Raw genomic sequence first — 17,079 nt, forward strand, 5'->3', positions numbered from 1 at the left:
GCCTGGTACACAACCTCTCCCTCAACGTCAGCAAAACAAAGGAGCTGATTGTGGACTTCAGGAAGAACCAGGCTGGGCAAGCCCCCATCCACGGGGATGCTGTGGAGATGGTCAAAAACTTAAAGTTCCTCGGCGTACACATCTGTAAGCAGCTGAAATGGTCAAACCACATGGATACCTTTGGTGAAGAAGGCACGACAACGACTCTTCAACCTCAGGATGCTGAAGAAATGTGATCTGTCCCAGAGGGCCCTCATAGTGTTATACAGGAGCACCATCGAGAGCATACTGTCGGGATTCATCAAAGATTGGTACGTCAACTCCACTGTCGCGGACAGCACACTCAGCCAAACGCACCATTGGGTGCACACTGACTGCCCTCCAGGACACTTACAACACCAGGGGTCGCAGGAAGGCCAAGAAGATAATTAGGGACCCCAGCCACCTGAGCCATGGCCTGTTCTCCCCACTTCCATCACTAAAAAGCAGGCAGTACAGGAGCATCATGGCAAAAACTGGAAGACTGGCTAATAGCTTCTACCCCCAGACCATCAGGCTGCTGAATAGCCACCACTAGTCAGCTACCTTCTCGCGTTTCCTGCCACCCCCCAACAGACATTTACCCTGTCCCTGCCCCAATGGACATTTACCATTGTTACAGTGTTGTATATATTTAATTTATATTTATTTATATTCTTTATTATTACTGTACATGTATTGTTTTTATTTCACTTTGGGATCCATTGTTGGAGCTCAGAGCTTAAGATTTTCACTGTATCCTGTAATTACACCTGCAACCCTGTACACGTGACTATTAAACTTCTAATCTAATCCAGATAGATAGATGATAGAATTACAGAGCAGCATCCGCCAGTCTGTCTGGTTGTTTATGAATGAGGGAAGGCTATCATTGATTGTTTATCTTTGTCTGGACTTCCCATGATTCCTTGCTCCAGCCCACCAGGGAAAAAGCCGGTTGCATAACGGCAGTGTTTCTATGTGCTTCGGTGATGAACTGTGAAGGCGTGCGACTTTGAAAACCCTCCCCTGGGATCCACATGCTTTTAGTTCCTCTTTTGCTCAGTCCACTGGAATAACAGGCTGTAGGCCTCGTCGAGTGCAGAGAGGGTTGTGTGTGTGTGTGTATTGTGTGTGTGTGTGTGTGTGTATTGTGTGTGTGTGTGTATTGTGTGTGTATTGTGTGTGTGTGTGTGTGTATTGTGTGTGTGTATTGCGTGCGTGTGTGTGTGTGTGTGTGTGTGTGTAGGGGTGCAGAAAATGCTCCATAAAATATAACATGGCTGCAACTTTTCAAGGAACAGGTTCATAAAACAGAGGCTCTGCTCAGTCAAACCTGAAGTAGATTATGAACATGGATTTTCTTTCTATAGTCAAAACAACCTGTAAAAAGGATATATAGGCTAAATAACATGAACAAAACACTCTTTTACCTTCCCATAGCCAAGCATGATGATTCGTACTAGCACCACGTTGATCCTGGCTCCCAGAGAGTGGTCATGGTAAATCTCGTTCACCTGCACAGACAAAGACACAGACATTTACTGTATCAACACATAAGGAAGAGAGAGAGAGAGAGTTGAGGAGAAAAATAAAGAGGATATATTCTTGGAACATAAATTTAAGAAGATAGAGACCTTCAGGGGGAGGTAAAAGGCAGGATGAATGATGGGAAGATAACAGTAGATACAGGGAGGAGAGGAGGTAGAGAAAGACAGGGAACACTCTTAGATGCTATCTAGAACCTAAAAGGGTTCTTCGGCTGTCCCAGTAGGAGAACCCTTTGAAGAACCCTTTTTGGTTCCAGGTAGAACCTTTTTGGGTTCCATGTAGAACCCTTTCCACAGAGGGTTTGACATGGAACCCAAAATGATTCTAACTGGAACCAAATAGGGTTTTACCTGGATCCAAAAAGAGTTCTCCTAAGGACAGCCGAATAACCTTTTTGGAACCAATTTTTCTTAGAGTGTAGTTGTTCTTCCCACTTAAAGAGAGCACAAACTGGTTGCTAGACAACCCCCCAAAAAACGCAGGGACATGGTTGCCCCTGTCTGTCTGTCTGTCTGTCTGTCTGTCTGTCTGTCTGTCTGTCTGTCTGTCTGTCTGTCTGTCTGTCTGTCTGTCTGTCTGTCTGTCTGTCTGTCTGTCTGTCTGTCCTACCCAGTCCTTCTACTCTTTAATATTCTACAGCATTCCCTCATTCCCTGCTTTCCAAGAATAACACAGCCAGATATGACGTGTGGGAGGACAAGGTGAGTGACAGTGTGGGTGTGTGTGACTCTCTGTGTCTCTCTGATTATGTGTGCATTCTACATGTGTGAGAGAGAGGTCAAGTGAAAATGTGTGGTACGTCTGTATGTGTGTGCACATCTGTGATTGTGTGCATGCGTTAATGTGCACTTCTCTGTGTGTATGTGTGTGTGTGTGTGTGTGTGTTAGAGTGGCAGCCTGGAGGTGACATGGCCCCTCCAGCAGGTCAGATCACACTCTGTCCCTTCCAGCTGGTTGCCACAGCAACATCAGCCCAATTTGGGCCGGTTGACTTCCAGGTGACCCTGACACCCCGGGCCCCACTCTAATGAGACATTTACATACAGACGCACACATGGATGCACCCATACACACACACTGCATGAAAAATATGTTTCCAGGTATTTTCCAACCTGTAAACATTCACTGAAATTTGACGTGAGCGGTAATTTCTCATATTTCGATGGACCGCTTTTCGTAGAGTCGCCTCATATCAGCTGAACTTGGAAGAGGCTACCACCAAACATTTAGCCCCGTGCTTTTACATGACCATCCATTCTGGTCTGGATTTGAGCAACTTTATTACCGTTCTGGTTAGCGATTGTATCACCGTCATGGTTTTGTTTTCGACAGACGGTCATTTTATCTTCGCCCTCGATGTCTGCCTCGTTGAGGGCCTCTCTTTGGCCTCCTCCTTCGGTTTCTCTCTCTCTCTCTCTCTCGCTCCCTCTCTCTCTCTCTCTCTCCCTCTCTCTCTCCCTCTCTGCTCACCTACATCATACGTTTACACCTCAGACTTTTTACTGATCTGCTGTTGAATTATTTGATGAGTGATTCTTGCTATGTTTGTATTATTATTTAGGAACACTTATGTGAAGTCGTAGCTCATTCTATATGAGTGTTTAGCGTTGTGTTAGCTACATATCTTAGATTGTTCTGTTAACTTTGTATGTGCTTGATGCTGTGTTTTCTCTCTCTCTCTCTCTCTGTTGCTCATTTGGCTGTTGTCTACCCTTGGCTTTTACAATGTTCGCGATACTTTTAGAGCCCATTGCTCTGTGAATGAAGAAATATATATGACTGTATATGACCCTCGTGCCTTGGGAGAAACCACACGCTTGCTCTGTAAATGCACGCGAGAACTCTGCACATTTCTCCCAAACAACATGGGAGAATTTGGACTCTTGCGCTTACACGTCAAGACTGTTCTCTTGGTGCTTAACTACGTTTCTGGACTTTACACATCTCGTGATAAAATGTGGCGTTAAAGACTCTTGTGACTGTGGATTGTCATTCAAGTGCTGTCTGTAAATCCGAATGTTGTAACCCCCGATCTAGACTTGCCATTATCTTGCTGCTTCTACTGTCTGGAAATGTGCAGTCTAATCCAGTCATTTTTACATTTACATTTACATTTAAGTCATTTAGCAGACGCTCTTATCCAGAGCGACTTACAAATTGGTGCTTTCACCTTATGACATCCAGTGGAACAGCCACTTTACAATAGTGCATCTAGGTCTTTTAAGGGGGGGGTGAGAAGGATTACTTTATTATTTTTGCCCCTACCGAATTAAGTAGTCAGTGTGGCCTGAAGTTTATGCCAAAGCTTGATTTTGTGAATATATGAATAAAAACTGCCGACCCTGACATATGTATGCTTTCTGAAAACCAGATTCAAAAAATCAATTACATACAAAAATATTGGCATAAATGGGTTTCAACGTTTTTTGTACAGATCGTACATCTAAGGGTGGTGATGTTGCTGTATGCGTAAAAGACAAGTTCTCTGCTGTCGTTCTGTCGTCTGTTACTAAACCTAAGCAATTTGAATATCTGTCTTTGAACCTCAACCTTGGCTCATCTTTAAATATTGTTGTATCATGTTATTATAGACCTCCGTCTGTTATCACAGCATGTCAACTCTTAAGTTCGTCTTGATGGGTGATCTGAATCAGGATTGGTTAAATCTAGCTCTGATCAACTCAAAATTCTATGAAATCCCTATAATCTCAGTCAGATTGTCACCAGCGTATCTAGGTTGAATGTAAAGTATCCTCTGAAATCCTCCTTGATTGATTTGACCTTAACCAATGCTGCTCATCGTTTTAATGCTTCTGGTATTTTTGCAAATAGCATAAGTGATCACTGTGCTATTGCCTATGTGAGAGATGGTAAAATTCCTAAGCGATCTCCACATGTCATTAGTTAAAGAAACCGGAAGCAGTTTGATATTCGGGTTTTTTTTACATACTGCATTTTGCATTGAATGGAATAGAATACAATTCATCCCTGATGTTGAATTAGCCTTTTCTTACTTCCACAACGCATTCCAGGATGTGTGCAATAGGCATGCCACAAAAATCAGGATTAAGGGCAGAGAGAACCCTTGGTTTACTGATGAAATTACTAAAATCATAATAGAACGAAATTCTATGTGGGCTAAAGCAAGATGCTCTGGTTCGGCGGATGATTGGATGGCTTTTAAATGTCTTTGAAATCTGGGTGTGGCTATGACCCGAAAACTGAAAGCAGACCACTACCTTAAATCTACTTCAGATCATTTAAATAATCCCTCCAAATTTTGGCAAGTAGTGAAAGGTTTGGAGTGCAAAAAAGATACACAGCTTCCTAAACAATTGTTGGTAGACACTGAGAGAACCTCTATTCCGAAAGCCTTAAATCAGCATTTTCTAGATGCAGGCAGTTTATTTGAAAAGCTTAAAGGTCGAAGTGAGCCCCCTGTGAATTTACCTGACACCCCTGTGCACTCCTTCGCCAGGTTTTCCTTCTCACCCTTCTCTGTTTCAGATGTGCGTAAAGCCCTGAAAGAAATTGATAGAGAGAAATCCCCTGGCTCTGATGATCTAGACCCCCGCCTACTACACTTAGCTGCAGACATCATTGCTCCCCTTAATATTTTTAACCTCACGCTTGATGGTAAGGAAATCCCCAAGCTATTGAAATCTGCTTTTGTAAAGCCTCTCCTGAAAGGTGGAGATCCTTCGCTACTAGGCAACTATCAACCCATATCAAAACTGTCTAAGTTACTGGAGTCCTTAGTTAGTAGGCAGCTGAAGGCCTACCTCCAAGAACAACATATTAAATGGAATGCAATCAGGTTTAATGTCAGCAACATTGAAGGTTTTAAATTACATCCACTTTGCTCTTGACAAGAAGTTACATTGTGTGCCTGTCTTTATTGATTTGTCGAAGGCATTTGACACCATGGACCATGCTGTGTTGGTGCAAAGGTAAAAATGTTGTGGAATTACTGGTCATGCTCTAGATTGGCTTATAAATTACCTATCAAATCGTACACAATGTGCAATGGCGGATGGTTGTAAATCTGGGACCATAGAGGTGTGCTCAGGTGTTCCGCAAGGTTCCATATTGGGACCAAAATGTTAATTTTGTATATCAACAACATTGGGGATCATATTGAGACAGCGGTTGTTCATTTTTATGCAGATGATACTGTTCTTTATTAAAGTTGTATTAGTTTATTTTTAGCATTTGAAAATGCCCAAAGACCATTTGACACCATACCACAGAATCTTTATGATTTGAAGCTGGTTCTGAATTCGGGGGGAAAAACTGCATGGTATTTTCTAATGCCAGGCATGTTACTAATCATGTCATTGCCACATTGGATGGACATACTATAGAGCAAGTCAAATACTACACATATTTGGGAGTGTGGGTGGATGACAAGCTGAGCTTCACTGTTCATGTGGAGAACTTGATAAGGAAGCTCAAGCTGAAAATAGGTTTTTATTACCGGCATGAGGCCTGTTTTTCTTTGGAGGCCAAGAAAGAAGTTGCTGGCACGATGTACAGTTGAAGTCAGAAGTTTACATACACCTTAGCCAAATACATTTAAACTTAGTTTTTCACAAATCCTGACAGTTAATCCTAGTACAAATTCCCTGTTTTAGGTTAGTTAGGATCAACACTTTATTTTAAGAATGTGAAATGTCAGAGTAATAGTAGAGAGAATGATTTATTTCAGCTTTTATTTCTTTCATCACATTCCCAGTGGGTCAGAAGTTTAAATACACTCAATTACTATTTGGTAGCATCGCCTGTAAATTGTTTAACTTGAGTCAAACGTTTTGGATAGCCTTCCACACGCTTTCCACAATAAGTTGGGTGAATTTTGGCCCATTCCTCCTGACAGAACTGTTGTAACTGAGTCAGGTTTGTAGGCCTCCTTGCTCGCACACACTTTTTCAGTTCTGCCCACAATTTTCTATTGGATCAAGGTTAGGGCTTTGTGATCTCCACTCCACTCCAATACCTTGACTTTATTGTCCTTAAGCCATTTTGCCACAACTTTGGGAAGTATGCTTGGGGTCATTGTCCATTTGGAGACCAATGTGCGACCAAGCTTTAACTTCCTGACTGATGTCTTGAGATGTTGCTTCAATATATCCACATAATTTTCCTTCCTCAATGCCATCTATTTTGTGAAGTGCACCAGTCCCTCCTGCAGCAAAACACCCCCATAACATGATGCTGCAACCCCCGTGCTTCACGGTTGGGATGGTGTTCTTCGGCTTGCAAGCCTCCCCTTTTTCCTCCAAACATAAAGATGGTCATTATGGCCAAACAGTTCTATTTTTGTTTCATCAGGACATTTCTCCAAAAAGTATGATCTTTGTCCCCATGTGCAGTTGCAAACCGTAGTCTGGATTTTTTATGGCGGTTTTGGAGCAGTGGCTTCTTCCTTGCTGAGTGGCCTTTCAGGTTATGTCGATATAGGACTTGTTTTACTGCAGATAGAGATTATTTTGTACCTGTTTCCTCCAGCATCTTCACAAGGTCATTTGCTGTTGTTCTGGGATTGATTTGCACTTTTAGCACCAAAATACGTTAATCTCTAGGAGACAGAATGCGTCTCCTTCCTGAGCGGTAGGACAGCTGCTTGGTCCCATGATGTTTATACTTGCGTACTATTGTTTTTACAGATGAACATGGTACCTACAGGTGTTTGGAAATTGCTCCCAATGATGAAACAGACTTGTGGAGGTCAATTATTTTTTTTCTGAGGTCTTGCCTGATTTCTTTTGATTTTCCCATGATGTCAAGCAAAGAGGCACAGAGTTTGAAGGTAGGCCTTGAAATACATGCACAAGTACACCTCCAATTCACTCAAATTATGTCAATTGGCCTATCAGAAGCTTCTAAAGCCATGACATCATTTTTGGGGAATTTTCCAAGTTGTTTAAAAGCACAGTCAACTTGGTGTATGTAAACTTCTGACCCACTGGAATTGTGATACAGTGAATTACAAGTGAAATAATCTGTCTGTAAACAATTGTTGTAAAAATGACTTAAACGAGTTTTAATGACTCCAACCAAAGTGTATGTAAACTTCAGACTTCAACTGTACATTACTAGCGGCTTTAGATGAGTGATGTTCTATATATGCAGGCCTCAACAACTACCCTGAGAGCACTTGATTCAGTATATCATGTGGCCTTCAGGTTCATTACCAATCAAAAACGTCTAATACATCATTGTGATCTCTACAGCGCCTTTTGCTGGTCGTCATTGACCTGAAAACCTACAGGAAGTTAGCTCTCCAGGTGCATTGTTAGAGAGCCCTGGTTGTACACCATGTGCATCTAGGGCTGGGCAATATGGCCAAAATACTATATCATATCACTGGATTTTTCTCATTTTTAAAAATGTTTCTTAATAATAAAAGTTATTATTATGCTTTATGGGTAGTGGATGGACCTAGGACGGCAACAAATTGCTTAGCTGTTATACCAAAAACAACAGAAGACAAAACTGACAGTGTAGTAGTCTTATTTTTGGAACATTGCATAGGAATGAAAATCCTCTTTTGTAGCCTCTTACTCTGTTACTCAACCAATGTTTGCCATTTGCCTAGTTATTTATCATTCACACACTGTCACGTTTATTTATTTATGTCTCTATTTCGTAATAAAAAAAAACTTTCCTTACAAAGTTATTATTCTATGGCTTATTTGACTGCAGTCTACTTTCGCCACGAGGAAGTCGGGTCTTTAGAATTGCATAGCCTAACGTTAACACTGCTAGCTCAATGCAGTGTTTCACCAGTTTGTCCAGTATGGGAAACCACAGTTTGTCATGTGGATGCTTGATAGTAACAACACAGAGTAACGATATCTTTTGTAACCAGCCTAAAGATTGTTTTAGTGTTTACAACTGCAGCTTGGGTAGCAAATTAGCAAATAATATCAGACTGCATTTTCCAGCTAGCATTTTCATCACCTAGTGCGCATGCCCTGATGCCTTCCTCACGGCAATGTTTTCAGGCATTTATATGAGGTGGGAGAGTAATGTAGGTTTACAGGAGTTTCAATCTGCTGGGGAAGAGAGAGATCAGGAGTTTTTCCAGACATGCACACACACATAACAGTGTGCGTTCCCTGCAGTACACGTCAGGCAACTTGAGACGCTGCTCATTCACGGGTAAGTTTTTTTTGTGAATACTCAACCCGATCATGCTTGGTTTACAGAGCCCTTCAAGTCGTCTGAACACCAATCTGTTCATTTCCCAATGTTCATGCAGGGTGTGCCGAAGCGTGTATGTGTGACAAGCCATTAATAACTTCCTGAAAAGTGATCTGGAATTTTCAACCCAGACACTTGTCTTCTCATGCAGTGACACACACAAACACACACACACTCCTTGTTCAACACACGATAACGCTGGGGTCCTGATTTGAGACCCCACACCGAGCGCTCCTTTTAAAAACAGACTTTTCTGTCACATTCAATGCCTGGACACACACATTTTTAGACACATTGAGAAAGAGTGAAGGGCCCAGGCTAGATGTCATTATTGTGGACAATGTGAACTGGATAGAGTGTGCGTGTGCGTGCCTACGTGCATGTGTGTGTGTGTGTGTGAGCGCGAGCGTGTGCACTTTGTGTGTGTCACCTACAAGTAACTAATGCAGGACTAGAGGTGGACCTGGCACAAAATCCTTATTATTAGATTCATAATATAAGCAGGTCCTGCTTCAACACTTAATACTGTTAGAAGAGATGGAGAGAGAGGGAAGAAAGGGAAAGATGGAGAGAGAGGGAAGAAAGGGAAAGATGGAGAGAGAGGGAAGAAAGGGAAAGATGGAGAGAGAAGGGAAGATGGAGAGGGAAAAAGATGGAGAGAGAAGGGAAAGAAAGGGAAAAAGGGAAAGATGGAGAGAGAGGGAAGAAAGGGAAAGATGGAAGAGAAAGAAAGGAAAGATGGAGAGAGAGGGAAGAAAGGAAGGGAGAAAGATGGAGAGAGAGGGAAGAAAGGGAAAGATGGAGAGAGAGGGAAGAAAGGGAAAGATGGAGAGAGAGGGAAGAAAGGGAAAGATGGAGAGAGAGGGAAGAAAGGGAAAGATGGAGAGAGAGGGAAGAAAGGGAAAGATGGAGAGAGAGGGAAGAAATTGTTAACTAGGATGGGACCAGCTCTGACTTATTATTATGTCTGTTCTCAGCCTAGCACTATGTGTACCAAAACACTAGCTCCAGAGCCGTGTATTAAGACAAAATAAATGGCTCTGGCTTGCTCAATAAGACAGAGCTATGTTCGCTCCAACCCTGGTCCAGCCTTAGGTGACAGAGTGTGTGTCTGATAGAGCTGTATTAGTTCAGAGTGTTAGTTCAGAGTGTGCTCCTTACAGATGTGTTTCATTCTCACCTGACATCCACACTATTATTACCTGTGACCATGCAGGCTTTTAACACAAACATCATGCGTTCATTAGCATTCACCGCAGCCAGGCTTGCTTTATCAGTCACACACACTCACACTCACAAGCACGCACCTGCATGCGCACGCACACACACACACACACACACACACACACACACACACACACACACACACACACACACACACACACACACACACACACACACAGACACACACACACAGACACACACACGCACACAGACACACACGAGCAGGGAGGATGAGCTGGTTATTAAAGGTCCAACGCAGCTATATTTATCTCAATATCAAATGATTCCTGGGTAACAATGAAGTAACTTACTGTGATTGTTTTCAATTAAAATGGTCAAAAATAAACAAAAATAGCTTCTTAGCAAAGAGCGTTTCCTCTAGCAAGAATTGTCTGGGAGTAGTTTGAGTGGGGAGGAGAAAAGTGAAAATGAGCTGTTATTGGCAGAGAGGTTTGGATCTCTCTTTCTTATTGGCCTATTAAATAACGTACTACATGGTGATGTCACCATGGAAGGCCAAAACTCCCTCCCACCAAAACAGACTGAAATTTCAGGTGGTCTTTTCAAACAGGTTTGACACAGTATTATTCCAGCCTCATAGTGTGGAAACACAGGTAAATACATTTTTTTGACTGCACTGGGCCTTTAACACGATCCAGCCATCTCTCTCATCACAATTACGTCTCAGTATAAAGGTCTCCCATCAGTTAGACAGGGAAACAGAGTGTCCTCTACAATGGCATCAATAAGCAGACACTTCTATGCAGGAGATTACCACACAATGGATTTCACCGAAAGGCTAAATATCTGCATCTTGGGAATAATGGAAATGGATCTCCCTCTCCCTCCATCTCTCGCTTGCTTACACTCTCTCTCGCTCCTGCGCTCTCTTGAGCTCTCTCTCTCGGACAGTGGGATTGGACAGATTTTAGGGAGGAATATTGTGTGAGACTCTGGCACTGATGCTCCCTGTCCTCCTGCCCTTGACCATGTGTGTGTGTGATTATGTGAGTGTGTGTCCTGGGACTTGGACGGAGAGGGAGAGGAGATGGAGGTGGGTGGGTGTGAGAGAGGGTGGATCAGGGCTGCCCCATCGATTACTCCTCTTTTCCCATGGACCACTTAAAGAAGCAGATCAATGGCCTTTTGCATTTCTCTGTCATGTTGTTTTTCTCTATTCTCCTCTATGATTGGGCTGCTTCTTGCTGATTGGGCGTGGAGTGTGTGGGTGTGTGTGTGCATGCTCTGGACCGTGTATTGTTGTAAATTATTAGATATTACTGCACTGTTGAGCTAGGACCACAAGCATTTCGCTACACCCGCAATAACTTCCGCTAAATATGCGCATGTGACCAATACAACTTGATTTGATGTTGATTTGACACACACGGACCGAGACATTCCAGTTGAACCCCTCAGACAGGATTAAGTGGTTGCCGTGGGAGCTGTTTCATGTCCAGCAGAAAGACCGCCCACCACCTCTCCTCTCTGACCCCTAGCTGTCTCTCCATCTGTCTCTCTCTCTCTCTCTCTCTCTTTCTCGTCCTCCAATTTCTTTCTCTCCTTCCTTCCCTCTCAATGTACACCTTGACTTTCTGACCTTTAGTTGCCCGACAGGAAGAAGAGCGGCAGGACGAAGGGGCGTAGGTGCGGTTCACCTCAGGGGTCTAGAGCATCCCTAGCAGGGGTCTAGAGCATCCCTGATAATATACAGATAGTCTGGCTAGCTGGCTAGCTGGCTGGTTGGCTGGCTCATTGTAGCTTTGAGGCACTCTGGTATGCTTGCCTAGTGGGCTAAGCTAGTTAGAATAGGGGTGACTGCTTCACATGGCATGGTTTTTCAGATTAATTATATATAACTGGGGAGCAACAGAAGTACTTGGGAGCAGCAGAAACAAACAGGAATGGAATTGTGTATTGGGTTGTGAGTATTATCCATGTACGTTTTATGGGATCTCTATGGTGTTATCTCTGTGTACTTAACACGGTATTTCTATCAAGTATATCTAGAGGATAACAATGTCTGCTGAACGACTGGCCTGAATAAAAGCAATATCAAAAATACTCCACATAGTCACACAGCTTGCACTGTACAAAAAAACAAACATATTTACACAGGTGCACCTTGTACTGGGGACAATAAAATGTCAGACAGCGTGTATGGCGAGCGGTTTACTGATGTCAACGTTGTGACCAGAGTGCCCCATGGTGGCGCTGGGGGTATGGTATGGGCCGGCATAAGCTATGGACAACGAACACAATTGTATTTTATCGATGGAAATTTTAATGCACAGAGATACCCTGACGAGATCCTGAGGCCCATTGTCGTGCCACGGCCCCATGTCGCAATGATCTATACACAATTCCTGGAAGCTGAAAATGTACCAGCTCTTCCATGGCCTGCATACTCACCAGACATGTCACCCATTGAGTGTGTTTGGGATGCTCTGGATGGACATGTGCAACAGAGTGGGACAACATTGCAAATGGTTGTCACACAAGACTGTTTTTTAAAAAGGTATCTGTGACCAACAGGTGCATGTCTGTATTCCCAGTCATGTGAAATCCATAGATTGGGGCCTAATGAATTTATTTCAATTGACTGATTTCCTTATATGAACTGTAACTCAGTAAAATCTTTGAAATTGTTGCATGTTGCGTTTATATTTTTGTTCGGTGTATTATAGATTACGCAGGTACCATGTTTGACCATGATTGTTTTTAGTGGCTCCAAACTCCATTTGAGGATTCCACAATGTGGTTTAAAAAGACAATCTGTATTTTGTATTGTTGTCTCATTGTGAAGTGATGACATTTTCTTACTCTAACTCTCCAATTGTAAGGCAACCAAGCTGCAACAGGACAGTGAGGGTTTTGTTTTTCTTTTTCCGTCTTTTTAGGCGTGGATCAGCTTAACATTGTGTGAATTGTGAATGTTGCTTCCATCAATGTAATTGTCTGCGTCATTTCCAATCCCCCATATATTTTTGGGGGTAAATATATCGATATACATACACGCATGCATACATGAACACATACAGTATATACATACACATACATATAGACACACATACTTTTTTTTAGAATATACCTTTATTATTCCCCGCAAACCCTACCACCCTTCCCCCAATTGGAGAACCAATAAACACTTTGGCTTCTCTCTTCAGTTTATATATCTTATACATATTTTACAGACACAATCTATTTTACAATCATTATATTTGGTTTGTTTTTAGTCCTTCCTCTATTTCTGATGTCCATACAGTTTGATTTCTATGTGTAACTGTGCTATTTCACAAAAGTTCTGAACCTATATACATTTTACAGACCCCATATGTTTTACATGGTTTATCTTGCTATTAGTCCCATCCTTCAGCTCCATTCAACCTCTCCCATCTGTCTCTCAACATCATCCATTTTGGATTTCTATTTGCCATATATTTTTAAACTGTGCTATGATGCTTCACAAACAACTTGAACCTTTCTATTCTCATAGCTTCTACAGATTGTAAATTAAAAAATACATTTTTGCTAAAATAATTATTATATTATTGATTGATTGACTATGGCTTTTCAAATCACCCAGTATTGCTATCTGCAGCATTAGTTCTAGGCAAATGTTGCAATTCTTCAGCCATTCCTGGACCTGTGACCAAAAACGAGATACATATGGACAATACCAAAATAAATGATCTAATGACTCTGCCTCCTCATATATATCACATTCTTTTGGTTGCAAGAATTTTGAATAGCAATTTAAATCGAAAATTCTAAGTTTTGAACTCACAGGATTGTGAGTTTGATCACATGTTCTTGCTGCACAACATCACAACAAAAAGTCAATGTGTAAAAAGTTCAGGGGCGCAACTTTCACAGGGGACGAGGGCGTCATGTGCCTCCCCACATTCTGAAATTCCATTTTTGTCAATGGGATACAAAACAAGTCAGGGGTGTGCTTTAGGACCATGCAGACGCCTCCGAGCGGTCGGGTAGGCTGTTTGGAGGGTTTATCCTACAAAAAAAGTTATAATAATTATGTCCCCCCCAGTTCTAAAACCAAAGTTGTCCCCCTGCTTACAATTGTACATTGAATCAACATATTTTGTTTTACACTATGGTATAGTGTACCCTAAGGCTTCATTGGTAGAGGAAGAGAAAATAAAATACAAACAGGTGTGTGAGATAGCCTCAAGCCACGTGGAGAAAAGTATACAGTGCCTTCAGAAAGTATTCCACAACCCTTGACTTTTTCAACATTTTGTTGAGTTATAAAGTTGGATTAAAATGGATTTGACTGTCATTTTTGACAAACGATCTACACAAAATACTGACTGAAATTAAAAAATAAAACACTAATAGGCCTATATCTGGATTAACTAAGTATTCACCCCCCCGGGACAATACATGTTGGAAACACGTTTGGCAGCGATTACAGCTGTAAGTGTTTTTGTGTAAGCCTCTAAGAGCTTTGCACACCTGGATTGTACAATATTTGGCCATTATTCTTAAAATAAATGTCAAGCTCTGTCAAGTTGGTTGTAGATCATTGATAAAAAGGCATTTTCAAGCCTTCCCATAGATTCTCAAGACGATTTAAGTCAAAACTCTAACTAAGCCACTAAGGAACATTCAATGTTATCTTGGTAAGCAATGTAGTTTTGCCTTGTGTTTTAAGTTATTGTCCAGTTGAAAGGCGAATTCATCTCCCAGTGTCTGTTGGAAAGAAGACTGAACCAGTTTCTGGCCTGTGCTTAGCTGTATTCCATTTCTTTTTATCCTAAAAACCTCTCTAGTCCTTGCAGATGGCAAGCATTCAAATAACATGATGCAGCCACCAAATATGAAGAGTGGTACTCAGTGATGTGTGTTGGATTTGCCACAATCATAATGCTTTGTATTCAGGACAAAATGTTAATTTCTTTGTTGCAAACAGGATGCATGTTTTGGAATATTTTTATTTTCTACAGGCTTTTCACTCTGTCAATTCGGTTATTATTGTGGAGTAACTTCCATGTTGTTGATCCATCCTCTGTTTTCTCACATCACAATCATGAAACTTTTAAAATCATGGTGATCATGGCCTCATGGTGAAATTCCTGAGCAGTTTCCTTCCTCTCCGGCAACTGAGTTAGGAAGGACGCCTGTATCGTTGTAGTGACTGGGTGTATTGATACACCATCCAAAGTCTAATTAATAACTTCACCATGCTCAAAGGAATATTCATCATCTGCTTTTTTATTTTTTACATATCTACCAATCGGTGATCTTCTTTGCAAGGTATTGAAAAACCTCCCTAGTTGAATCTGTGCTTGAAATCTGTGCACTACTCGACTGAGGGACCTTACAGATAATTATATGTGTAGGGTACAGAGATGGGGTAGTCATTCAAAAATCATGTTAACCACTATTATTGAACAGAATGTGTCCATTCAACTTATATGATTTGTTAAGGACACTTTTACTTGCTTGCCATAACAAAGGGGTTGAATACTTATTGACTCGAGACATTTCAGCTTTTCATTTTTTATTAATTTCAAACATTTTCTACAAACAAAATCCCATTTTGACATTATGGGCTATTGTGTGTAGATCAGTGACACAACATCTCAATTTAAAATCCATTTAAAATTCAGGCTGTAACAAAATGTAAAAAAGTAAAGTGGTGTGAATACTTTAAGAAGGCACTGCACACACACACACACACACACACACACACACACACACACACACACACACACACACACACACACACACACACACACACACACACACACACACACACACACACACACACACACACACACACACAGACAACATAAGATAAGATAACACACACTGCTCCGAGACAGCCTCCATGATCTCACCCTGGCAGCTTTGGACAATGACGAGGAGAGAAATAAAGCTTCTTTTTTCATCATTGAACCAGGTCTGCCTCTAGTACTCCCCTCTGACTGTGCCTGTCCTGGGGTGAACCTAGCAGCTCGCAAAGAAGCAACACATCAATCTGGAGAGAGAACAGGGTCATATCCACAAAGCATCACAGTAGGAGTGCTGATCTAGGATCAGGTCCATGTAATCTTATAAAAACAAAATACTAAACTGATCCTGGCTCAGCACTCATAGTCTGAGAGGCATTATGAATACAGGCCCAGATAAAAGTTTTAGGAAGTTACTACCCTCAATGTACTCTGAATATTTCATGACTGTAAGACCAAGAACATTTATTCAAAATAGCTTCTGAAGCTAATTGTATGTTTGTGAATGGCAAAATATGGCTGTTTTTTTTCAATTTCCTGAAAAGTGTCTGTTTTGGAGATGAGAAGTTTTCATCCAACAGCAATAGTAACATTGATAGGATAGTCTCGAAAGGAGCTCATCCAGTTCATACTCCGGTGATTGCACATTTGCCAATAGAACGGAGGGTAGAGGCGATTAAATCACTCTCCGACGTATTCTCGTCACGTATCCCACATGCCGGCCTTTATAGCTCCGGCTCCTCCTTCTTCGATTGTCAGGGATTTGGGCCTGGTCCAGGATAATCAATGTGTCTTTCGCCTCCGACTCATTGAAGTAGAAGTCCTTGTCCAAATCGAGGTTCGTGATAGCTGTTCTGATGTCCAAAAGCTATTTTCGGTCATACGAAATGATGGCTGAAGCATTATGTACAAAAAAAATAAGTGCAGTCAAAAAAAGACACAAAATAGCACAATTGGTCAGGAGCCCATAAAACGGCCACTATTCCCTCCAGCACAATTATATTTACTAAGAGATTTTTCTACTATTTTGTAGCTTTCTATTTACCACCGCACACCAATGCTTGCACCTAAGATCGCACTCAACAAGTTGTATAGGGCCATAAGCAAACAAGAAAATGTGGTAGGGCTTGCAAACTATCACGGATTACAAAGGGAAACCCAGCTGTGGGCTGTCCAGTGACGAGCTAAATAGCTTCTATGCTCGCTTTGAGGCTAGCAACACTGAACCATGCATGAGAACACCAGTTGATACGGACGACAGTGTGATTGATCACTCTATCCGCAGCCAATGTAAGTAAGACCTTTAAACAGGTTAACATTCACA

At 41.7% G+C, this 17,079-nt stretch overlaps 1 protein-coding gene across 1 annotated transcript in view; it reads right to left on the reverse strand.

The window, feature by feature from the left end:
- LOC115130523 (A disintegrin and metalloproteinase with thrombospondin motifs 2-like) overlaps positions 1 to 17,079 on the reverse strand; it is a 196,666-nt gene that overhangs the window by 32,459 nt on the left and 147,128 nt on the right. The window contains exon 5 of the mRNA XM_029661760.2: positions 1,452 to 1,535. Within this exon, the coding sequence (XP_029517620.1) occupies positions 1,452 to 1,535 (84 nt within the window). The remainder of the gene's footprint in view (positions 1 to 1,451; positions 1,536 to 17,079) is intronic.

This window comes from Oncorhynchus nerka, linkage group LG6 (assembly GCF_034236695.1).
Source record: "Oncorhynchus nerka isolate Pitt River linkage group LG6, Oner_Uvic_2.0, whole genome shotgun sequence".
NCBI lineage: Eukaryota > Metazoa > Chordata > Actinopteri > Salmoniformes > Salmonidae > Oncorhynchus > Oncorhynchus nerka.